The sequence below is a fragment of the Astyanax mexicanus genome, chromosome 6 (assembly GCF_023375975.1).
Source record: "Astyanax mexicanus isolate ESR-SI-001 chromosome 6, AstMex3_surface, whole genome shotgun sequence".
Taxonomy (NCBI): domain Eukaryota; kingdom Metazoa; phylum Chordata; class Actinopteri; order Characiformes; family Acestrorhamphidae; genus Astyanax; species Astyanax mexicanus.
This window is the reverse complement of record NC_064413.1, coordinates 6,292,390-6,317,307: the sequence shown is the minus strand read 5'-3', so window position 1 is coordinate 6,317,307 and position 24,918 is coordinate 6,292,390. Positions and strand designations below refer to the sequence as shown.

Genomic DNA, 24,918 nt, shown 5'->3' with positions numbered 1-24,918 from the left:
CTGTGGTTCAGCTTTCTTTACACTGGCAGAGAATGAAACAAAGAGCCTTTACAACAACACATAAAAAAAGAGTATATATTTACTTCCAAACTCACCAGTGGAGCTACCACCACCATGTGTTTATTTGAGTTTTGCGTTGTATGGAATGTTGAGAGTAATAAACGTAATATTAAATATTAATTCTAAATATTAATTATTTTTTTTTATTTTGGTAACTATTTTGCTGCACAACGTTCTATATGTATTTCCCAACCGGGAATGTTGTTGAAAAACACATTTTATAATTTTTTTTTTAATCCCCGTCTGAAAAGCTGCCCCTTAGTTGCCTGGAGTTTTATTTGATTTTGGTTAATATTTTATATGATATTTTATATATGTTTTACCTCTAATTTGACTTCACTTTTTTATTAATTATCATATTATTTTAAGTTACTAGTTTAGTGTTCAATATTGAATTTAATTTCATGTTTCCTCTTTTTCATTTATTTATTGTTAATTGTCTTGCTTTTTGACTTTACATTTTTAATATTTATGGTTTGCTCACATTTCTACTCTTTGTTTTGACTATTGTGTTTATATTTATTTGAATTGTGTTTATACATTATACAACTATTTTTAATATCTTATTTTATTATATTACTATTATTTTCATATTACATGTATTAGCTCAGTTCAGTTTTATTGATTGATTGATTATGCAGAAATTTAATGTAATGGTTGTGGAGTATACTTACTATGTGCACCTTTTGCCAGTCCTTTGTTGCCTTGGTTGTATGTCTTGGGTAATTGTCATGCTGAGAGACCCATTCACAACTCACCTTCTAGAGAGAGCCAGTATTTTGAAGATTCTATGTTACATGGATTCGTTCATCATCCCCTCAATGCGGGATTAGTCTTCGGGCGCACTTAGCAGAGAAACAGCCCCAAAGCGTAATGTTTCCACCTCCATGTTTGACAGCAGGGATGGTGTTCTTGGGGTCATATGTGGCATTTATCTGCCTCCAAACACAGCAAGTCGATTTTATGCTAAAAAGCTCCACTTTGGTTTGGTTTTGATCCTTTTTTTAAACATTCAGGTAATCACTGGCAAACTTCAGACTGGCCTGGACATGAGCCCTCTTCAGAAGATAGACTGCAGGATCTCAGTCCATTACAGTGAATTTGGTTACCAATGTTGTTCTTAATGATTCTGCTCCCAGCTTCCTTGAGATCATTAAGAAGTTCCTCCCATGTCATTCTGGACTAATACCTCACCTTTCTTAGAATCATCTTTACCCCACAAGGTGAGATCTTACATGACGCTCCAGAGCATGGGCGATTGATTATCTCTCTTCCAGGTGCGTCTCTTTTTTTTTTTATTCCAGTGTTGTACAATTTAGAACTACAATAAAATACATTAAGGCAAGAATATTAAATATTGATACTTCACACCATGTGTCAATAAAGTTTTACAAATGAAAAAGGGGAACCACTTAAAAAAGGCTCCTTTATAAAAAGGTTTATAAATAGTTTATAAAGGTGTTTCTTGATGGTTATTAATTAGATTCTAAATACTTAAAAAAAACACATTAATAAGCAGTAACAACATGTAAATAGAAGGATCAAAAATGACCTTTTGTTTGTAAAATTGTGATTCTACATTCATCTGTTTTAATAACTTTATTCGTTTAACTTCCCAGATTAATGATTTATTCAGTAATCATTAAGTGGGAAAAACAAACATATTAATGACTAAACTGAATTTCTATATTATTTTATTAGATGTGTTAATAGATGCGACTGATGAAAAAAACAAAATAAGAAAGATTTAAGGTTGGCAGTATAAATGAATGTTTGTCAAATGAATCACTGTTTGACAAATGACAGGTCACTGTAGCTCTTCCTATTTTGTTAATTTTTTTTAAAAAGTATTTACAACCTAATTAATAGCCATTAATAAACCATGTATAAACCCCTTTATAAAGGTGCCTTAATTCATTTATAGCTATGGCCTTGGTTTGTATACTGCTGTCCCATGTCCCGTATTTCTCCTGTGCAAAAGTGGGAATGCACTTCTAAACTGTGTATTACGGTAATTGCTTGCACTGCAGAGCTGCGGGACAAGCTGCTCACACTTCTTTTACAAACACTGAAAATGGAAATTAAGCGAGTTTTACAGCTGAATAAACATAATTTAACCAGGTCAAATGAACAATTATATACAAGAAAGACCAGAACTATCTATCTGTAGAACACTGTAACATTCTAGAAATGCAGACCTTTCTTATATTAGAGATAAAATACATCTGTTTTCAGCTTAAATCCACTAAAGTTTAAACAATGTTATTTATAGACCACAATTTAGGCTTATTAATTCTAAGATCTTGAAAAAACACTTTCCACAGTATTAATCATGTAAGTTTAAAATCATATTACTATAGGACTTAATTAAGGAGTAAATTTAATGGCAAAATTAGAAAAACATTTCCAAAATAGTTTTTCGTTGTATATAGACCAGAATTTAGGCTTATAAAATAAGAAAATCAAAGAATTATCAAATGAATTTACTGAAGTATTGAAGAACACTTGTAATAATATTCAATATATATGTTTTAAGTAATACTAATGTAAGTGCTTTTGAATTCTTAGTTTGGCAAATGTAGATAAATTGTCTGATTATAAGTAGATCAGAGATTTAAAGCCCTATAGAACATAAAAATCAAATGGTTATCATATCATACAACAAAATACATAAAGATCTCATTCTCATTTACGGAAGGAATATGTTTTAAGTTATATAACTTTAGAATTTTGGAGGAATTGGAAATTAAAGATTAATTTCAGTTCAGATGTTCTTGTTCTTCATTGGATGTTTCATAAGTGGGTGTTCTTCACCAGCACTCCTACACTGGGGTTTGCTTGCACTCTTCCTTTCTCTCTCGGTCTCTCTCTCTCTCTCTCTCTGTCTCTCTCTCTCTTTTTCTGCACCAGATCAGCACAGCTGCGTTCACATCTGCAGAGTCCCGCTCTGAGCTCAGTAAGTACTGAAATTTCACACTATTATTACTAAAGCAGTAAAATTACTGGAGTTAAATTCAATTGAGTTTTTAGAACTGAAGTTTTAGTTCTTTACAATTGTATTATATATATATATATATATATATATATATATATATTGGTAATTATTGTTATGTGCAATGTGAGTTTGTCCACTACGTTTAAATTTGGTTTTCCAGGTGATAAAAAAAAAACCCCAATACATTAATGTTTAAAATATGGGATGATCTGCACATTTCAAACAAATTAGCAATTGTTTACTGAAGTTATCATATTAAAAAAAACACATTTCATGCTTTATCTGTTAAAATCAGTAAAAACACACAAATTACATGAAGTGGCATTTTTACCTTTATTAAAACTTCAGTTTAAAACACCATGTTACACCATTTTTAGTTGCGGTGCCCAAACCTTTTATGTTAAAAATCTTTAAATAATTAATAAATACTAAACATTAAATATTACATAATAATATATTTTAATATAGTTTCTACTAGTAAACTTAAGATACACTACGTTTGAATTACGAAAAAAATTAAACTTGTTGCTATTAATTAGGAAATTGGGGGAAAAAAAATCGTTGTTAGCATTGATTTTAATTCTGGCTTTTTTTTTTTTTTAATAAATCATTTATTAACATTTTAGTCCACTTATGAAAGCATCTTGTACAGTGAACAGTGAATTAAATAAAATCGGATTAAATGAGTAACATAAAATTAAAGAACAAAAATTTTAATAAAAATGTTTGTGGCTTAATAATAACGATCATATAAATGATAAAGACAGCAAAGAAATGCACTATGCAAATATTAGCAAAACAAAAAAAAGTTAAATCAGAGGAATCATTAAAATCATCAAGCAATTAACATGCATACATAATTAAGTACTAAAATAATTAAGTAAGTATTAAAATAAGTACTAAAATAATACAAACAAACTGATAAATCATATAAACATAGTAAATAATAATATAATGATAATATACTACACTCTAAAAAACAGAGGTATGATATGAGTACTTTTTGTACTCAAACGTACACTCCTCATAATTGTTCCCTCAAAGGTACAATACTGGTATTTACGGGGTCAGATTTGTTCCCTCTGAAGTACAAAGTAATTTCTAACAGCAATAAGTACAGATTTTTACCATTTAACCTGCAGCCAAAGGGTACATTCAGTATTCTGTATCACTGTACTAATAAACAATATATATTTTAATTGCACATTTTTTATTTGAAAGCCAGACAATTTTCGATCATCAAGTTTTTGAGCCATATTTAGTTGATGATAATGTTTATAATCTTTATAATCTTTTCCGGCACAAAAACCATGGGTGCAAAAAAGGACTTTCACTGAAAGGTACTTTTTTTTTTTACCTCAATATAAGGTACAGCCCCAGGGACAAACTTTGTACTCTTTTAAGTACAAATCTGTACTTACTTTTCTTAGTGTGTATTGTGTAATATTGATTAATGGTTATTAATGCTCATGAATTACAAATACAAAGAGTGACCGTGATCCTTTAGGTTATCAAACAGTGACTCACACTCACTAGTCTGTACTGTTCTCATTTCTCTAACCATCGTTCAGTTTCAGCGGATCTAGTTCAGTTTAACCTCAACCAGAATCAGGCTTTGATGTCAGCCGATGATCTTAATTATTATTTAAGTACAAATTCAGTATCTATGTTCCTGAAAGCAACACCTGTGACCGCCGACTCCTCAGATACACCACAGAAGGGAAACAGGGCCATTTAATCACAATATAATCTTCCCTGAAGAAATGCAATAGATGAAAGTTTGTCTACAATTAAACATGTAATCAAAAGTTCTGATTTCAAAACTACTTAAAGTATAAAAGGTAAAGTCCTATAGTGCACATAAAAAAACAACACTCTTTTTTTATAAAAGCCATAATGACTATAATGTTATATTATTAAAATGTTAATGTAAATTTGGGATGTACTAGGCTCACTATTATTTCAGCTGCATATATGTCTATTAAAAATGAATGTATTTTAGTACAGTGCAAATATATTAAAGATAAACCTTAGTGTGGACATTTTCGATACATACGTCTGCTATGTTTTTGCTGAAGGGGGGGGGGGGGATCACAGTATAAACCAATAGGGTGTCGGAATGGTATACAGTCATATGAAAAAGTTTGGTGTCACTGTGCATCGGTCAACAATACAGCGCACTTTGCACAAGGAGAAGCTGTATGGGAGAGTCATGCGAAAGAAGCCATTTCAAAAATGGCTTGCACATCTGCAAAAGCACACCTCATGTGACTCCTTGTGCAAAGTGCGCTGTATTGTTGAGCGATGCACAGTGACACCATCTGCAGCAAGATGATGCTGCAGCTCTTTGGAGGTGGTCTGTGGATTGTCCTTGACTGTTCTCACCATTCTTCTTCTCTGCCTTTCTGATATTTTTTTTCTTGGCCTGCCACTTCTGGGCTTAACAAGAACTGTCCCTGTGGTCTTCCATTTCCTTACTATGTTCCTCACAGTGGAAACTGACAGGTTCAATCTCTGAGACACATTTTTGTATCCTTCCCCTGAACAACTATGTTGAATAATCTTTGTTTTGAGATCATTTGAGAGTTGTTTTGATGAGCCCATGATGCCACTCTTCAGAGGAGATTCAAATAGGAGAACAACTTGCAATTGGCCACCTTAAATACCTTTTCTCATGATTGGATACACCTGGCTATGAAGTTCAAAGCTCAATGAGGTTACCAAACCAATCTTGTGCTTCAGTAAGTCAGTAAAAAGTAGTTAGGAGTATTCAAATTAATAAAATGATAAGGGTGCCCATACTTTTGCACCGGTCAAATTTTGGTGTAATGCATATTGCACATTTTCTGTTAGTACAATAAACCTCATTTCAATCCTGAAATATTACTGTGTTCATCAGTTATTAGATATATCAAACTGAAATGTCTGTTGCAAATATCCAAATATTAAGAACTAAAAATGATTAAGATTAATAGGGGTGCCCAAACTTTTTCATATGACTGTATGTTTATACTTCTCTACATCCAATCACAATCAGATTCACTCTATCTGGATGGAGAGATTTATCTGGATAGGGGTTTTATTGAATGATGAGAAGCCGGAATGAAAACGAGCTGAAATGAAATAGGAGTAATGAAGCTATTATTGTTTTAAAATGTAATGAGTAGAAGGTTTAGATAACTGTGTAAAAATGGAAGGAGTAGAAGTAAAAAGTCCTCCGATAATTAATTATTTGAGTAACCTTTCCACATTTTGTCACCTTACAACCACAACCTTAAATGTATTTTACTGAGATTTTAAGTGATAAACACAAAGTATTGTCTAATTGTAAAGTGGAATGCAAATAATACATGGATTTCAATTTGTTTTATCAAATAAAAATCTAAAAAATGTGAGATGTGCAAAAGTATTCTAAAACCCCTCAATAAAATCTAGTGCAATCAACTGCCTTCAGATGTCACTTAATTAGTTAGCCCTTGTGTGGTGTTCATATTTTTGTTACTCGTTTACTTTGTTACTTGTATTTAATTCAGCAACATTAAGCAATTTTACATTAAAATGCTTTACACATGCTTGCTTCACCTAAATTGCAAGCAATATAAACAGCTTACATGGTTAATATTTGCCCTTTACCTCTCTTATGTTGCATTTCTTTCAAAAAGTGCTACTCTTCTTTTATTAGTTTTTTAATAAAATGTAAAAGAAAATGAATTAAACTCTAGATATGAGTAGAAAATTTGTTTAGTTTCAAATTTACAAATGAAGCAATGTTTATTAGCCCTTGGCCAAACATACTGTATGTAATATAAATGTGTAGGCGGGGTGTGTTTATCGAAAATGTGTTTTGATATATGTTTCTCACAAAAAAAATGAGCCAATGCCAATGAGTTTGAGTTAGAAAAAATACTTTTTTTCAGTATCATTTGATGAAAAATGAAAACGGGTCCCACAGACCCGAACACCACACAAGGGTTAATAGAGTGCAGCTTTGTGTAATTTTGTCTCAGTATAAAAATAAACACCTGTTCTGTGAAAACCTCAGTGGTTTGTCAGAGATAAAGTTGTGGAGAAGACGTTTAAAGCAGGGTTAGGTTATAAAAACAGATCCCAAGCTTTAAGCGTACCAGGGAGCACTGTTTAATCCACCATTCAAAAATAGAAAAAGTATTCTACAACTGTTTATACAAACCTACTGAGACATGGCCGTGATCCACCCAAACTGACAGATCACGCAAGGAGAGGACTGGTCAGAGAAGCAGACAAGAGGCCCATGGTCACTCTGGAGGAGCTGCAGAAATCCACAGCTCAGGCTGGAGAATCTGTACACAGGACAACTATCATAAGTCATGCGCTCCACAAATCTGGCCCTTTATGGAAGAGGGTCAAGAAGAAATCCATTGCTAAAAAAAAAAAACATATGAATTGTTGTTTGCAGTTGCAGCAAACACATAAAAGAAGAAGGTTCTGTGGTCTGTGGTCAAGGTGCTATATGGGGAGGAAAAGTAAGACTGCTCATCACCCTGAACACACCATCCCCACTGTGAAACATGGTGGTGGCAGCATCATGCTGTAGAGATGCTTTTATTCAGAAGGGACAGAGTTGGGAAGCTGGTCAGAGTTGATGGCAAGATGGATGGAGATAAATAAAGGGCAATCCTGGAAGAGAACCTGTTGGAGTCTGCAAAAGACTTGAGACTGGGAAGGAGATTCACCTTCCAGCAAGACAATGACCTAAACCTAAACATACAGCCAGAGCTTCAGTGAAACGATTTAGATCAAAGAATAAGTCATGTGTTAGAATGACCTAGTCCTAAATCGCATTAAGCTTCCGTGGCAAGATGTGAAAAAAATTGCTGTTTACAGACGCTCTCCTTCCAACTTGGCTGAGCTTGAGCTGTTTTTGTAAAGAAGAATGAGCAAAAATCCCTCAAAAAAAGTCTCTAGATGCGCAAAGCTGGTAGAGACATATTCCAAAGCACCTACAGTTGTAATTGCAGCGAAGGGTGGCTCTACTTAGTGTTGATATGGGGGACTGAATACTTTTGCACATCACACTTTTTTTTTTTTTTAGATTTTTATTTGATAAACTTTTTGAAAACCATGTATCATTTTCGTTTCACTTCACACTTATGCAATACTTTTTGTTGGTCCGTTACTTAAAATCACAATAAAATACATTTAAGTTAACAAAAAAGTGGAAAAGTTTAAGGGGTATGAAGTAAGATAACGAAGTATTTGTATTTTTAAATTTATAATTTGTACACATTACTCACTTTTCAAAAAGACTACACACTGATGGTGAGATCGGAGTAGGGGACAAGCCCACTGTGCAAATAAATAATGTGAAGAACCAATAGGAAAGATGTAGTTTTTATGTAAATGTGTAAATGATATAAAATATGAGTATATAGATGTGAGTAAACTGTGTGAAAGCGTGTAGAGAAGGCGATGTCAGAGGAAATGAAGAAATGAAAGATAAAGCATGAGCGGAAACATTTCTGTGGTTAGGAGCTGCTGGGATTTTTGCACTTTAGATAAAGTAAATCTGACAGAAAGAAAAGCACTTTTAGTAAAAATGAATCCAGTGTGAGTTTATTATCAGCTCTAAAATAATAACACATTTTATTTTTGGGCAGCAATCAAAGGAAGAAATGTCTACATCAAACATCTGCCTTTGGACGACTTTAGGTAAGTAAAATAATGTAAAAAAAAAAAAAAATCTTTAAAAAGACTCTTTACTAGGCCTGTCATGATAATCATTTTTATGTGTATTATATATTGTCCCAGACATAATTGCGATAAACGATATTATTCTTATGTTAACACGTTTTTTTTTTGCCACTAACACAAAGATAATTTAATTTAATCATTGTCTTTAAACAATGCTATTCTTGTTTCTACTCAGGTTTTTGTTTTGAGTCTATTCAAGTCTATAATATATTATATTGAACAATAAGTGGATTATATAACAACTGTGACAGACCTATACAGTATCTTATACAAACAAAATAATCTAAAAAACAAAAAAACAAAACAAAAAAAAAACTGACTCACTGACATTAATAGGTCCTCCTGGATAAGTCATATTATCAGGGATGTGTGTATATATTGTGCGATAAATATTGTTCAATAATAATATAATTATTGTAACAGACCTACTTTCCTCTACTTTTCACCATCCATTTTTGGCTTAAGAATAGACATATATTAAACACATAAAAGCTGGAAGCTTCTAAAATCGAAATATGGAAGGTTTAGGGCATCTGCTCACACTGAGCAATGAAATCCCATCATTTATTTTCACCTTATTCTATATATAAAACATACTCAATATCCATGACTCACTGACTGACTGGTCACACACACACAAACACACACTCACACACATGCCTGTATTTTCATTCTTAAAATTCTGTTTTAAAACCTTTTTACTAAGATTTGATTTTTTAAAGCTCACCTTCCGTCGTTTTTTCTTTCATTTGAAAATGTCTAGTTGCGGTCTCTAGTATGAATGAATGACATGTGAGCCGTTTTTGTAAAAAAAAAAAAAGTGCTCAGGTGTCTCTGTATAGCTCTTTTTTAATGGACTGTTTTAGGGGTGTGTCCAAAATGACCGGATTCCAGCTTTGCTCATGAATATTCATACATGCAAACAGATGCAAATATCTCTCCTCTGATTGGCTAGGAGCACTGCGACGCCCCTCCGCCGCTCTGCCGCTCACTGCCTCCCACCTCCTAACTGATGAGCGGTGATGTTGCGTCGCTTCAGCTCCGCCTCTGGGAGTTTCTCGAGCCAAGGTGGGCTGGTATGTGAGTTTCTGCCTACGTAGGCAGAAAGATCATTCAAAATTCACCCGTTTTTCGGAGGGGGGGAGGGGGGATTTCTTGGCTTAACTCCTGCAGACAATGGGGGCTGCAGAACAGTTTAATGTGCAGGTGTACACATTCAACTCGGAGAGACCTACTGTATTCCACAAAAAACAAGAAAAATCGGATTTTCGCGGAAGGTGAGCTTTAAGTATCAGAGGAACTTCAGTTTAAAAAACAACAAAAAACAACTTTAGCCCTATTTCATTATTTATCTACTTGAAACTTTATAAACTTTATAAACGTCATGCTGAGTTTTATTATTTGTCAAAGCCCTGAATCTCTCCCTCTCTCAGCTCTTTGTGTAGCGCTGGGAGGATGTGACGTTTTCTACAAGCAAGAAGGAGAGGAGGTGATTATGCACTGTGGAGACGCAGACCTAGACCAAGGTTTCAAGTGGAAACACAATGAGGCCCTCCTCGTAGGAGTTTCCAAATCTGGAGTACCCTCCAAAGGTATTTACACCTTAAACCTACAATTTGTTTTAACTTATATTAATAAGATAAATGAAGTTAGTTTGATGTAAAATTTTATAATTCTAAGCATTTGTTCCCTACTTTGAGTTCATTTGGAGAGAATATGGAGGACTAAATCTGGCAAAATTAATAAATAAATAAGTAAAAACATATCTGACCTACTGATTGATCGATGTCTTGCCCCTTTGGCGGCAACTTTGGTAACGTGGAAGATTATTGAATAAAAATCACTGACTTAGATCGTAACACATACTCTGATACATTTGTTTGAGGCGAGCAGCTGAGTGCAGAAATAAATACATCGGGAAATAAATGAATGCTGAAATAAATAGTTATGCAAATAAATAAACAAATGAATTAAAGAAAAAAGGAAACAATGTTTATAAAGAAACCCATAAATAACTACATATTAAGATGTTAATTTTTATGTGTTTATATTTGTTTTTATATTAATTATAAATATTCTTTACCATTTTATTCACCATATTACTTTTTATTTATTTATTTATTTATTTTTTGGCAGTTTTGGTCCTGCATAGCAGAACAATGGCATTGTTAAAAAAAAAAACCCATTGTTTTCTGGCACATTCTATTTATCTGTTACTGTATACTGAGTGTGTCTTCCAGTCACAGACACTCACCTTCAGTATATAGTCATGCCCCCAGGCTGTAAAATCAACGTAAGCTGCTGTCTATGTGCTAAAATGTTCACTCTATAGCAGGGGTGTCCAAACTACGGCCCTACGGAGGTATTTTAGAAATAGAATGAAAGTTGGCCCGCTGTTAAGCAGGTTTTTATAATGTGAAATTCAAAGTTTGAACGCTAGGTGTCAGAAACAGGCCAAAGAGTCTAAAATCGGAGAGGGTGCGCATTTCTAGCACAGGAAAACGGGCCAAAGAGTCTAAAAGCGGAGAGAGTGTGCATTTCTAGCGCAGAAAAACGGGGCAAATAGTCTAAAAGCGGAGAGAGTGTGCATTTCTAGCACAGAAAAACGGGGTAAAAGAGTCTAAGTTGTCGTAATTAAGGAGTTTAATATTAAGACATCATTAAATGAAACATCAATTTGAAAAATCTTAGTTTACACAACACTGTCAAAGATAAAGATAGTTAGTCAAGTAAAATGGTGTGTAAATGAAATAATCAGTAAAAAAGTATTATTTAAAGTGGTATATTTCATTATTTGTTTTATTACAGAGTGTGGCCCGTGACTTCAAATATATTTCTCCTTTTGGCCCCCAACAAAAAAAGTTTGGACACCCCTGTTCTATAGCATTTTATTTCTCCATTAGGCTTAAGAACTTAAGATTTTTAAGTCTGATTAACTCAAGTTTTTTCTAAAGCCCTATTTGGGCGGGATTAGTTTCTTAGGGGGACGTCTGTGAAAAATATTTCACACTTCTACTCAGTGATAAAACTCTTGCATCAAATTACCGGAGGACCACAGAGTTCAGAGTAAAAAAAACTGTAGATAATTCAGCCTGTAATTTTCTCTAAGAACGTCTGAGAAAAACACATACGTGGTTGTTCCAGACAGGAATAAAATAGGAAGATGACCCCAGAACCCCCTGAGGAACTAATCCCATCCAGATAGGGCTTAAAGCAACTACTTTCCTCAAGTTATTCAAGTAAATTCAACTTATCCAAGCTTACAGTGTGATATTACCTTTACCTGGTAATGCTGCTGTTGTGTTATAATGTGGTTGTGAGATCTAAATTTTTTTTTAATTTAAAGGAACATCTGATCTAGCTCAGAGGGCAAAGCTTAACAAAGGCATGCTGAAGATTCCCTCAGTGAAGACCATAGACGCTGGTGTCTACAAATGTACTGGAAATGACAGGAAGACTATACAGGAGCACAGACTTCAAATCGTAACAGGTGATACAAAAATACCAGGATGGATCAGTGACTGTAGACCCTTGACTGTACTTTCAATCAATCAATCAATCAATCAATCAATCTGTCTGTCTGTCTGTCTGTCTGTCTATCTGTCTGTCCATCCTAATTTACCTTTTTTTGGGAAATTACTTAAAATAATTTGCTTTCCATTTCTACTCAACATGTACAAATCTGTCTATCTGTCAATCAATCAATCAATCAATCAATCAATCAATCAATCAATCAATCAATCAGTCAATCAGTCCGTCCGTCCGTCCGTCTGTCTGTCCGTCCATCCTAATTTACCTTTTTTTTTTGGGAAATTACTTAAAATAATTTGCAGTGGGCACTGAATCATTTCTACTCAACATGTACAAATCTGTCTATCTGTCTATCTATCAATCAATCAATCTATCTATCTATCTATCTATCTATCTATCTATCTATCTATCTATCTATCTATCTATCTATCTATCTATCTATCTATCTGTCTATCTATCTATCTGTCTATCTGTCTGTCTGTCTGTCTGTCTTTCTATCTCCAATTACATATGAGAAAAAGATAATGGGCACACAAGAATCCACCACTTACACATGACAAGACAGAAGATGAGCGCTTAAAACCCGAGGAAAATAGCAAAAAACAGTTTTGCAACAGGTTTTTTTTTTTTAAATCAGGCGTTTAAATGGCTATTTAAAAGGTAAATAAGAGCGCATTTCTGGGATTAAAAGCGTAAATTCAGCTTTAACTGGAAATATCTGCTGTGCAAGACTGTGCTGGACTGAGGTGCACAGCTTTCCACATGTGGCCATCGTGCTCCCCCTCCTCCTCGCGCTTCTTAGGCAGCAGCAGCCTGTCACTCACACAGACACAGAGACAGCGCTGTGTATCTACTTCTTCTCAACTTCTACTACTTCTTGTCAAGAATCAAAACATTGTCCATTTTTTCAGCTCCACTGATCAAGTAGAAGTATTTAGGCCGAATGTAGGAGCATATTGTTTTTAAGCTGTAGTCCTGTATCTGTTTCTCTGCATACTTTATTATTTTCCTTCTTTCACCCTGTTCTTCACAATTTGAAGAGAACATTTACAGAGAAAATTTAGGAGACAATTGGGTGAAAAATAAAAAAATATATGTTTATTTTTAAGCCGAACTGAAGTCTCTCCACAGGGAACTCACCAGCTCTCTCTCTCTCAGTCTCTGTAAGCCCTTCAGACACAGTGCTGTCCTCCACTGAAGTGACCCTGAGGTGTGACGTCTCTGATCCCTCATCAGTACAGTTTCAGTGGATGAAGCCTCCTGGTGCTGAATCTTACGGAAGTCCTGGTGAAAATGTCCTGACTCTGAAGTCCGTGACCTCGGCTGATGATGGCATGTGGACCTGCAATATCACAGAAAATGAGAAAGTGGTGAAGACGATAGTCGTGCGTCTCTCTGTTGCAGGTTTGATTTTTAACTGTTAATTTTTAGTCTGTTTTCTACATTTATGGGTTGGTTGAAGTATTTTTCCTGAGTATGTTTGCATGTTATTGTGAGTAATAATTTATATTATCACTCTCTGTCGTGTTCAAAAGTACGGTAAGATTCAAATGTTCACAGAGCAGAATCTGTTCGGCCTGTTGGTGTAGAATGTCGTTTCACTGCCTCTTAATCATTTGCATAAAGTTGAGAAAATGTAAATCCTGTTAGTAACTTGTCACTCTTGAGCTTGCAAAGGAGAGTCAGTGTGGGGAAGTCCCCCGCCCCCCGCTGTGAGTTCAGGCAGCTAGAACCATAACTAGAAAATGTGGAGAGGACCGAAATGGACTGAACTGATCAGGGGTGGAGTGATCAAAAGAAAGAAGTATTAATTAAAAATTATTAATTGTGTAGACCCCTTAGGACTATTTTTTCTGATGGAACATATCTGGTCCATGTCCTTTTAGTAAAAGCTCATGATACTATTTTTAGGTCACCTACAGTCATTTTGCAGAATTTGTGCACTCTTTGTTCAATTTTAAATCCATTAAATAAATAAAAAATATATCATATAAAAGAGCGCATTTATTTACAAAAAACACATGAAATCTTATTTTTTTTTATATATATAGAAAAGGTTTTTTAATTTGGCTGTATTAAAAGAATGACATATGTAGGAATGTCCACAACATTTCAGATTCTGATAATCTAATTGTAGTGTGTAAGTGGTTCACATGTGGTTATTTTAGATTAAACATTCGTTGGGCTGGTGGGACGACTTTAAGCGTACAGAGGAAAATATCCCTTATTTTTAAATCTAAAACTTGACAGGTATGCTCTGTCATTTCATTGCTCAGCGTCTTGTTACTTGTCGCTATGTCACTGGCTGCTACTTGCTAGTTGCTCTGTTGCTTGATGCTCTGTTGTTTTTACAATCTGTAGCTTGTTGGTTGACGCTCTGTCGTTTTTACAGTCTCTCGCTTGTTGGTTGACGCTCTGCTGCTTTTACGATCTGTCGCTTGTTGCTTGATGCTCTGTTGCTTTTACGATCTGTCGCTTGTTGCTTGATGCTCTGTTGCTTTTACGATCTGTCGCTGGTTGGTTGACGCTCTGTCGCTTTTACTATTTGTCACTTGTTGCTTGCCACTCTGTCGCTTTTACAATCTGTAGCTTGTTGGTTAACGCTCTGTCGCTTTTACAATCTGTCGCTTGTTGCTTGCCGTTCTGTCGCTTTTACGATCTGTCGCTTGTTGGTTACCGCTCTGTCGCTTTTACAATCTGTAGCTTGTTGCTTGATGCTCTGTCGCTTTTACGATCTGTCGCTTATTGCTTGCCACTCTGTCGCTTTTACAATCTGTAGCTTGTTGGTTGACGCTCTGTCGCTTGTTGCTTGCTGCTCTGTCGCTTTTACAATCTGTCGCTTGTTGCTTGATGCTCAGTCGCTTTTATGATTTGTCACTTGTTGCTTGCCGCTCTGTCACTTTTACAATCTGCCGCTTGTTGCTTGATGCTCTGTCGCTTTTATGATTTGTCACTTGTATTTTCCCGCTCTGTTGTTTTTACAATCTTGTTGGTTGACGCTCTGTTGCTTGCTTGTCACCCTGTGGCTTGTTGCACTGTCACTTGTCTCTCAGTTGCTTGTTGCTTTGTTGCTCTGTGTCTTGTTGCTTGGGTTAAACTGCTAGTATGACTATTAGTAATTTTGTTGTTATTTATTATTAGTATGACTAACAATAATATTGAACAATAATTTCTTTTTAATCTGACTCTCTCTGCTACTTTCATCAGGTCCTCTAAAATCTCAGGAGGAGGTTACGGCTCCTCCAGGGGGTGCTGTGGAGCTACCGTGTTTCCTCCCCAGTCCTATCCCACTGACTATTGTGGAAGGAGGGTGGAAGCGTGACCCTCACACTGACCTCAAGTTCCCAACCTTAAACCGAGACGACGGTGGTCTACGCTGGAATGGAACCCAGTCTAGGGTTGAATTCAGTAGCGAAACTCTGAGCACCGACTTCAGTGTGAAGCTGAATGATGTGAGAACCATGGATGCTAATCTGATGTCTGCTAGCAGAATATAGCCTGTTTGTGTCTTGTGTGTTATAATACAGAGAAAGTGCATTTAGACCACGCCCATGCCATGGGGGACAAAAACAAGTCCGCTTTTTTACAATTCTTTTTATATTAACTAATTATATTAACATGCCAGGAAGTTGTTGTGTGAAGGGATGCAGAAAAAAATAGGAGTTAAGACCCTGATTTAAAGTTTTCCAAGATTGAAAAACTCAAGGCAGAGCCAAAAAAAAAAAAAGCTAAAAATGACTGAATGCTTCCTCCCTATAACCATGTTATACATGAATGGCGAAACAACTAGCACTTAGCATTGTTTGCGGCTAATGCTAATGCTAATGCTGCTCCAGCAGTTCTAGCCGGGGGTAGCAGCAGGCTACAGTCCGATATACTCACCTCTGAATGGAGAAAGAGATAGTGCTTAGCACGGTTAGCAGCTAATGCTAGTACTGCTCCAGCCTTACTGCTGGAGAAAAATTTCACTGAAACTGCTGTATAACTCTTTGGCTTTACTGCTACTTACAACCTGGTAAAATTCATAAATAAGGCGCACTGACAATTTTTGGGGAAATTAAAGGATTTTAAGTGCACCTTATAGGGTAAAAATTTTAATTGTAATTGTAATGTTATTTTATATATTGTTTACCTGTTAATTTATCAACTGCTTGTTCTTCAGGTGCAGCCGTCCGATGCTGGTGTGTATGTCTGCACTCTGAAGTTTAAAGATGGACAGAGGCTGAATGCTACACTGAATTTGAAGGTTGTTACTGGTAAGCAGAACCTTCTCCCATCTTCAAACTCAAAACCCATAGCTTCAACTTCAGGCTTCATTTGGAGAGCTTCACTATATTGCTAAAGGTCCTCACTCACTCATCCAAATCATTGAATTCAGGTGTTCCAATCACTCCATGGCCACAGGTAAGTGCCCTCAGACTCCACCCACAGCCATTATTGCTGCGGAGCATAGTGTGAAGAGTTCTCTAACTTTCTGCAGCGCCAACTAATAAAGACCATCAGTACAGAACTTTATGTGGTTTTCAGATCAGCTCAAGACCAGCAGAGTGTAGAGAGCTTCATGGAATGGGTTTCCATAGCCAAGCAGCTCCATCTAAGATATACATTGAGCGTAATGTAAAGCGTCCGATGCAGTGGTGTAAAGCACGTGAAAAGCCATGTCCGTCCATCCATCCATCCATCCATCCATCCAATGCTTGAGGTGTAGTAATAAGATCTAAAATTTTTACGTCTGAAGACCAAGTTTTCAAGATGCAGGCAGCCTTGAGCACACAGCCCTTAAACTCCTCATAAAGCAATTGGGTGTGTTAAACTGCATCTCCTGATGGCTCTAACGTGAGGCCATCAGTTCAGTGGGTTTATGTCTTGAACCTTGAACCCCACAATATAGAATCTATACTGATGAGTGGGGTGGTCTGGAAGAGAGGTGTGTTTCTATCTTGGGTGGGAAATACAGGTGCGCCACTGACTGATTTAAATGCTGACAACAGTCAAAAGTCAGCAGCCCAATCCTATTTTAGCTCTTTACATTCACAAAAAAAGCACGCTGCAGCTCTTGCAATTTCAGCTTTTATATAAACAATAAACAGAATAGAGAATGAAATAGCATTGCTGCACAGATTGAACGCGAAGGTCAGTTGCTGAGACACTCAAAAGTGCTGCGCTGTTAAGATACGAACGCGCCAAAGTCAGAGCTCACCTGGCTCTTAAAGTGAATGACAAGTGACACACTGATTGGTTTGTTGGTTCACATTACGCCCATAACACACCCATGAATAATTAAAAGAATTAGTACATGCCTTCTGTGCGTTTCATGGTGCACAAGTTGTTTTTTTTGGCACCTTTTGTTAACCATGTCCAGAAGCGATGTAAAACTTCTCCCTTCTCCCAGGCTTGGAGGAATCTGGGATGGAAATCACACAGTGAAAACATACTGTGTACTGTGATCAGAACAGTATCAATAATTCTGTCCCTGAAGGAACATCAGCTAGATGCTTCCATATTTCTTATCACAATATAATTACAATACCAACTTGTTAGTTGATTGTAGTAACAGGAAACACAACAGTGAGCGGAAGCCCTGCCTACAAATGGAAGCTGATCGTTTTCATGCTGATGCAAACCTGCAGCCTGCGGCGAGACCTGTGCAAGACTGTGTTTTTCAGGCTGCTGATACTTTTCTCCTCAGCAGTGCAGGACAAGCTCTGTGGTGTGTGGTGTCTTGTGGCCTACGCGAGATGTTCTGCTTCAACTGCTGCAAAACTACTGTGTGTTTGTGTTGCGCTGCTGTAAAGCTTTGGGACTTTCCTCTCACTTCCTCTCATTTCCTCTGGCTGGGAGTTCTGCTCTGATCTGCCTCAAGTTTTCTTTTAAATTGAAATAAATTACGAATTAATCGTCTCTTTCAGGCGCTCCTGTTCCTCCTCCGGACCGTCCTGTGGTTACAGCTCCTCTAGGGGGCGCTGCAGATCTACCATGTGTGCACTCTGGCTCCGGCAACCTGCGGGTGGTGGGGGGGAAGTGGTTACGCAAGCCCCCCACTGACACCCCGCTCTTAACCTTGACGACCGCAGGAGACGGCCGACACTGGAACACTACAGATGCCTTAAAATACAAGGTTGAATTCAGTGACCAGCAGCCCAGTTCCAGCTTCACACTGTCTCTGAACAAAGTGAGTGTCTAGTAGGACTTTAGCTCTTTAAGATTAAAATCAAGAGACCACTTCAGGTTCTAAATCAGTTTCTCTGATTTTGCTATTCATAGGTATGTGTTTGAGTAAAATGAACATTGTTCTTTTATTCTATAAACTACAGACAACATTTCTCCAAAATTCCAAATAAAAATATTATCATTTAGATAATGTATTTGCAGAAAATGAGAAATGCCTGAAACAATCAAAAACAAAAATACAGACCTGTTTTTTAATCACAGTTTTTTCATGCATCTTGGCATCATGTTCTCCTCCACCAGTCTTACACGCTGCTTTTGGATAACTGTATGCCTTTACTCCTGGTGCAAAAATTCAAGCAGTTCAGCTTGGTTTGATGGCTAGTTTTTGCAGTGCAAGGAAACTCATAGTCCAATCTGGCACGCCAACTCAAACCTGATTTGACCAATCAGCTCCTCTACATGGGTATAAGATTAATAGAAAATTTAAAAGTAAAACTCAAACTGCACTTTTAATTTACTTATTTAGGCACTTTAGTTGCACTTTTTCCAAAAGCACACTGTATTTATTGTATCTCCTGTTTTTAAGAAACTTGAAGTAAAAAATATATATATTATATAAATATATTGAAGAATTCTTTTTTTTTTTTATGGACTATAAGGCGCTCATAAAATCCTTTAATTTACCAAAAGAAAAATCGTCAGTGAACCTTAAAATCTATTGCGCCTTGTGTATGAATTCTATTAGGCTGGTATTAAGGAGCAGTAAAGCCACTCTGCTGAGGTACAGCGTTATAAGGGTGAGTTTTCAGTGAAGTTTCTCTTCAGCACTAAGGCTGTGTGCAGTATTAGCATTAGCCGCTAACCGCAGCCCTAGCTCCTTCGCTGTTCAGAGGTGAGTAAATTGGACTGTTTTCTTCGTGTTTGCTGTGTTAAAACAAGCTATGTGGGCCAAACCGCTAGCTAATAGTGCCCTGGATTACCAAAACACTCAGAGTTCCTTAGTCTGGCACTATTGGGCAGAATTTACATCCCGCTAGCGCTGCGGTTCATGGCTAGTGCTAATGCTAATGCTGCTGCACCCAGCCTTAGTGCTGGAGAAATATATTGGAAATCTAAGCTCACTGTAAGCAAACTGAAGTGCTTTACTCACCCAAATAACCAGTTTTCAGGAGAGAAATCTGTGTAGATTAACATCCAAAGAAAGAAATATATATATATTTGTATTATTATTACAGTTTTGTCCCATTAGAAGGGGAAACATGGCGACACTCTTGCTCACTTCGATGCAGGCATCCTTTCTAGAGTCGTTTAATGGGCCTTATAATCCGGTGTGCCTTATGCTTGAAAATAGACCAGAAAATAGATGTTCATTGATAGTGTGCTTTATGTCCAAAAAATAAAAAAAGACACATCTGAAACAAAGCTATGCTGCATGTCCCAGATGTTATAAATGTTATACAGGCACTGAATAAAAATGCCTGTATAAAATCTGCAACCTGCAGCTTGGCTTTGTTTCAGATGTGTCTTTTTTATTGTTTACAGACGCATTACTAGAAGATCCCCCCCCATCCAATCTGTCTCTTTCTCTCTCTCTCTCAGGTAGAGCCAGCTGATGCCGGTGTGTACGTCTGCTCTCTTACGTTTAATGATGGGAGTGACTGGAGCAGTGAAGTGGAGCTGAAGGTTGAGGAAGAGGAGGCTAAGGTTTCTAAAGGTCAGAACTGCAGTTACGCAGATTCATTTTTAATTGCTGTCTTCCCCAACTGTGGGCTCTTATCTTATGATGCTGTAAATTTGTGGTTTGTGAGGCTGGTAACTCTGTGAACTCCCGTGTATATGTATTTAATATTAATATGCTCATAAAAATGCACTTTGTGTTTTATGGTAACAAAATGATCATGCATCTCTTTACTGTGCAATATCTTCTATTGGTTTACTGTTAACCTATGTGCATTATTATCACTGGTCACTGGTGACCACAACACTCCAGTACTGGGAAACTATGCTTCCTCTAAATGTATAGTGTTTTAGATTTATAGTTTGTACACTTCTGACCTGTCCTGTAACAATGCAAATTTTCCTTTTGTGGAATTAATGAAGAATTGTCTTGTCTTGTCGTTTCTTGTCTTACCTTACCTTGTCTTGTTTTGTCTACCCATTTGATAAAATACTCATATAGTCATATTGCCCACACCTATTTCCATCTATCCATAAAAAATGAATAATCTGCTTGCGAGGCACGAGCTATTTATGTTGAATAAACTGACAGGAAACAAGATTAATAAATAAGATATTTCCAGCATGACTTTAAGGCAACAGATGTGTGATAGATCTGTGATAATGTTCTGTTCTCCATGTATTTCCTGTCCACTCATCAGGTGTACGACCACCGCCCGAGACGGGAGGATTCTGGGAAAAGCCGTTGTTTCTGGGACTGGCCTTGTGGATCTGGGTTGCAGTAGCAGCAGGATCTCTCCTTCTGGTTGTGCTGGTCATGGTCACTGTGCTGGTTCAGTGCCGGACTAAACGAAAGAGGGTAAGGAAAAAGTGAGAGATATTAAGTGATTGAGAGAGAGAAAGAGATAAAGAGAGTAAAAGACTCAAAAAATGTTTTCCTTCCTCAGAGAAGAGCAGAGAAAAATAAAGTCCATATGCCATCCTCTAGAGAATTAGTGGCGATGCAGACTGAGGTACCTTTTTTTCTTGTTTTTTTGTTGTTATTAATTTTATTAGTTACAAAGCAAAGGCTCAATCCCATTTCACCTCTCAACTCTACCACTTAGGGGTAAAGTGTCTCAATTCTTGTTAGGATATAGAGGCATAGCATGTTTTTTCATTCTTATTGGGATAGAGGGGTGTATCCCACAATTCTGGTTGGGATAGAGTGGTATATCCCACAACTCTCATTGGGATAGAGGGGTATATCCCACGATTCTCATTGGGATAGAGGGGTGTATCCCACAATTCTGGTTGGGATAGAGTGGTATATCCCACAATTCTCATTGGGATAGAGGGGTATATCCCACGATTCTCATTGGGATAGAGGGGTGTATCCCACAATTCTTATTGGGATAGAGAGGTGTATCCCACAATTCTCATTGGGATAGAGGGGTATATCCCACGATTCTCATTGGGATAGAGGGGTGTATCCCACGATTCTCATTGGGATAGAGGGGTGTATCCCACAATTCTTATTGGGATAGAGGGGTAGCATGTTTTATGGTTCTTGTTGTAATAGAGGGGTAGGATCAAGTATTAGGGTTACATGGCCTCCAAATGGAGAAATCACAGATAAGATGCCAGCACAAGTAACTAAAGAAACCCACAAGTGTAATATTTTCTTTGTTAAAAAGTAGAACACATATTTTTTCAGTATATATTGGCTCTTTTTCTCATAACAAGTGTAAAAATTGCTAGTAGTACATTTCAGTAGCTCACAGGATTTTTTCAACACTTGCACTCTGTGACCTTCTGAGACGGCTGAATCATTTAAGGTGGATTGCAAAAATAAAACAAGAAACAAGCAAGAATCTAGTGATCAGCTAACTTCAGCTCACTATCACAGAGAAATAAAGAGACACTCGGAAACAAGGGGTTGAGGTACAAATGAGAAATGGAATTGGGCCTAAGAGTGTTATCAGGTAGTTTTCTGTTTATTAACAGGGCTGTTCTTTTTTTTTTTCTTCAATAGTGTCCAGCACAAAAGACAGGAAGACAGCCTCGTTCAGGAATGAAAGACAGGCCACTTCCTCCAGTTCCCAAACACCAATACAAACAGATAATATGAGCCGGCATAATAGTGAAGAATGGAGTTTCAGAGATGTCAGAAAAAATGATGATTTATAAATGTATATATTTTTTCAGTTCTTCTTCTTTTCTTACAGGTTCAGTTGTATTTCATATATTCATATATGTCATATATGTCCTGCAGATTTTTTATTTTTATTTTTTTTGCTGGATTTGAGTAGGACAACCACCAGACTGGACAGCGATTGCTTAACAAACTGATCTGATTTTACAGCGAAATTCTCACAGTGTAGTTCTGTTTCAATCAAATACAGAACATTGCTGGAAATACAGCACCCTCATGTGAGAGTTCCCTGATTATAGTAGATAACTGAAAGTGGCAATGCATGCTGGGAGATTATCTTTTTAGCTTAGTGTGGGTCTTACTCTTGTTTTTTATATATTTTTTGTACATAATAAGGTAATTTTCATTTAAAATGTACATGATATTGTACATGAGTTGTTTTTCTTAATACTGTATTTTTCACACTATAAGGTGCACTTAAAATCCTTTAATTTTTTCCAAAAATTATCAGTGTGCCTCATAATCTGGTGTGCTTTATGTATGAATTTTACCAGTCAGGTTGTAAGGAGCAGTAAAGCCACTCCGATGAATTACAGCGTTATACAGAAGTTTCAGGTTAGCTCTCCAGCACCAAGGCTGGAGCAGGATTAGCATTAGCTGCTAACCACCCTAAGTGTTAGCTCTTTTTCCATTCAGAGGCGAGTATATCGAATTTTTAGCCTTGTGTGGCATTCACATCTCGTTAGCGCTAGCGGTTAGCCGCTAATACTAATGCTGCTGCACCTAGAATTAGCAGAAATCTGGAGATCTGAGCTTAGTGTAAGTAAACGGAGGTGATTTACTCACCCAAATAAACAGTTTTCAGGAGATAAATCTGTGTAGATTAACATCCAGCACTCATTTGACTTCATTGATTATTTTAGCTGTAGTTTTGTTACTATGTGCTTTGCGTGACTGTTATTACATTAATCTGCCCAGAGAATGTGTTTAAATTAGCCAGTTGTCTAAATCTTGCACATTTAGATTATAAAAAATGGTGTTGATCAATGTCTATTGTCCCTGTTACTTCAATAAATAAAATAATAAAAAAAAACCCATCAAAATCAAATCAGATCAACAATTTAACAGGGTTCCAGGGGGATCTTTCATTATTTGGGAGGGTTTGAGAGGCTTCTCTTGCTCAGTGTTTGTGTCTTTTATCAATAGATACACAAGACAAGTCTGGTTATCCAGAATGATGACAGGATCAATCCTTTAAGGTTATCACAGGGGTCAGTAAACAAAGGACCATTAAAGAGTTCAAGGTCATTGATCATCTATTAGTCTGGAAAAGGTTACACACTCATTTCTAAAGCTTTGCGACTCCAGCAGACCACAGTGAGAGCTATTATTCACTAATGGAGAAAACACAAGAAAACATGGAACACTGGTAAACCTTCCCAGGAGTGACCAGCCTTCCAAAATTACTCCAAGAAGAAGAACTGCAGGTCTCACTTGCCTCAGTTAAGGTCAATGTTAATGACTCAATAATAAGAAAGAGACTGGGGGAAACTAGTCTCCATGGGAGAGTTCCAAGATAAAAAAAACACTGCTGACCAAAAACAACACAACAACCCATCTCACATTTATCAACAAACATTTTGATGATCACCAGGACTTTGGCTAAATATTCTTTGGACTGACGTGACAAAAGTTGATTTTTTTGGAAGGTGTGTGTGTCCTTGTGTTACATCTGGCATAAACTGACACATAATTTTAGAAAAAGAACATCATACTGACCGTCAAACATGGTGGTGGTAGTGTGATGATCTGGGGCTGCTTTTCTGCTTCAGGGTTTGGACAAATTGCTGCAATTAATAGGTGGAGCTACACATCATACCTTTTGGGAGATGTTGAGCTGTCCATGCTGCTTCACAGTCACTGGTTGAACATGAGTGCAGCAATAAGATTACATAATAAGATCTTGATGTGTCACTGGCAAATTTATATCTAAGATTTCTTTTCATTTGGGTTAATTTGGCTCATTTGGCCCCTTATTTAAATATACAAACATGTTTTACTAGTATCTTCCCAAATTCTAATATATATATATATATATATATATATATATATATATATATATATATATATATATATATATATATATATATATATATATATATATGTATCATTTAAAATACAGTTCTCACATGCAAAACAGCTATATACTCCTTTCCTCCCTAGGGGTCAGCAGTGAGTAGAGTTTCAACAAAGTTGACAGTTTCTTTTAATTTCTCTAAGTGCAGCAAAAATTACTATGAATTTGATTGAAAAGTTACTTTATTTCAGTAATTCAGTTAAAAATGTAAAACTCATATATTATTTAGATGTATTACACACAGAGTGATATATTTTAAGCATTCATTTCTTTTATTGTTGTTGATTATGGCTTACAGGCAATGAAAACCCAAAAATCAGTATCTTAGAAAATTTTATTATATAAGCCCGGGTTGGTACATTTGGCAAGTCCTGCTGGAAAATTAAATCTGCATCTTCATATAAAAGTTGTCAGCAGAGGGAAGCATGAAGTGCAACTGACTTTAGACTTGATAATAAAACACAGTGGATCAACACCAGCAGA

At 36.4% G+C, this 24,918-nt stretch overlaps 1 protein-coding gene across 2 annotated transcripts; it reads left to right on the top strand.

Annotated features, from left to right (window-relative positions):
- The first annotated feature begins 2,898 nt into the window (after positions 1–2,898).
- On the top strand, positions 2,899–22,347 carry cd4-2.2 (CD4-2 molecule, tandem duplicate 2). 2 transcript variants are annotated; one of them, XM_022674313.2, is made up of 12 exons: positions 2,899–3,016; positions 8,692–8,743; positions 10,219–10,377; positions 12,132–12,275; positions 13,475–13,720; positions 15,524–15,768; positions 16,479–16,572; positions 18,226–18,488; positions 20,087–20,201; positions 20,866–21,023; positions 21,112–21,177; positions 22,179–22,347. In XM_022674313.2, exons 2-12 carry the CDS (start codon positions 8,707–8,709, stop codon positions 22,272–22,274), a joined length of 1,623 nt encoding a protein of 540 aa, XP_022530034.2. In that variant the 5' UTR covers positions 2,899–3,016; positions 8,692–8,706; the 3' UTR covers positions 22,275–22,347. The 2 variants fall into 2 exon arrangements, with proteins under 2 accessions (XP_022530034.2, XP_049336241.1); XM_049480284.1 differs by lacking the exons at positions 2,899–3,016; positions 8,692–8,743 and adding an exon at positions 9,554–10,062.
- Positions 22,348–24,918: the final 2,571 nt, after the last annotated feature.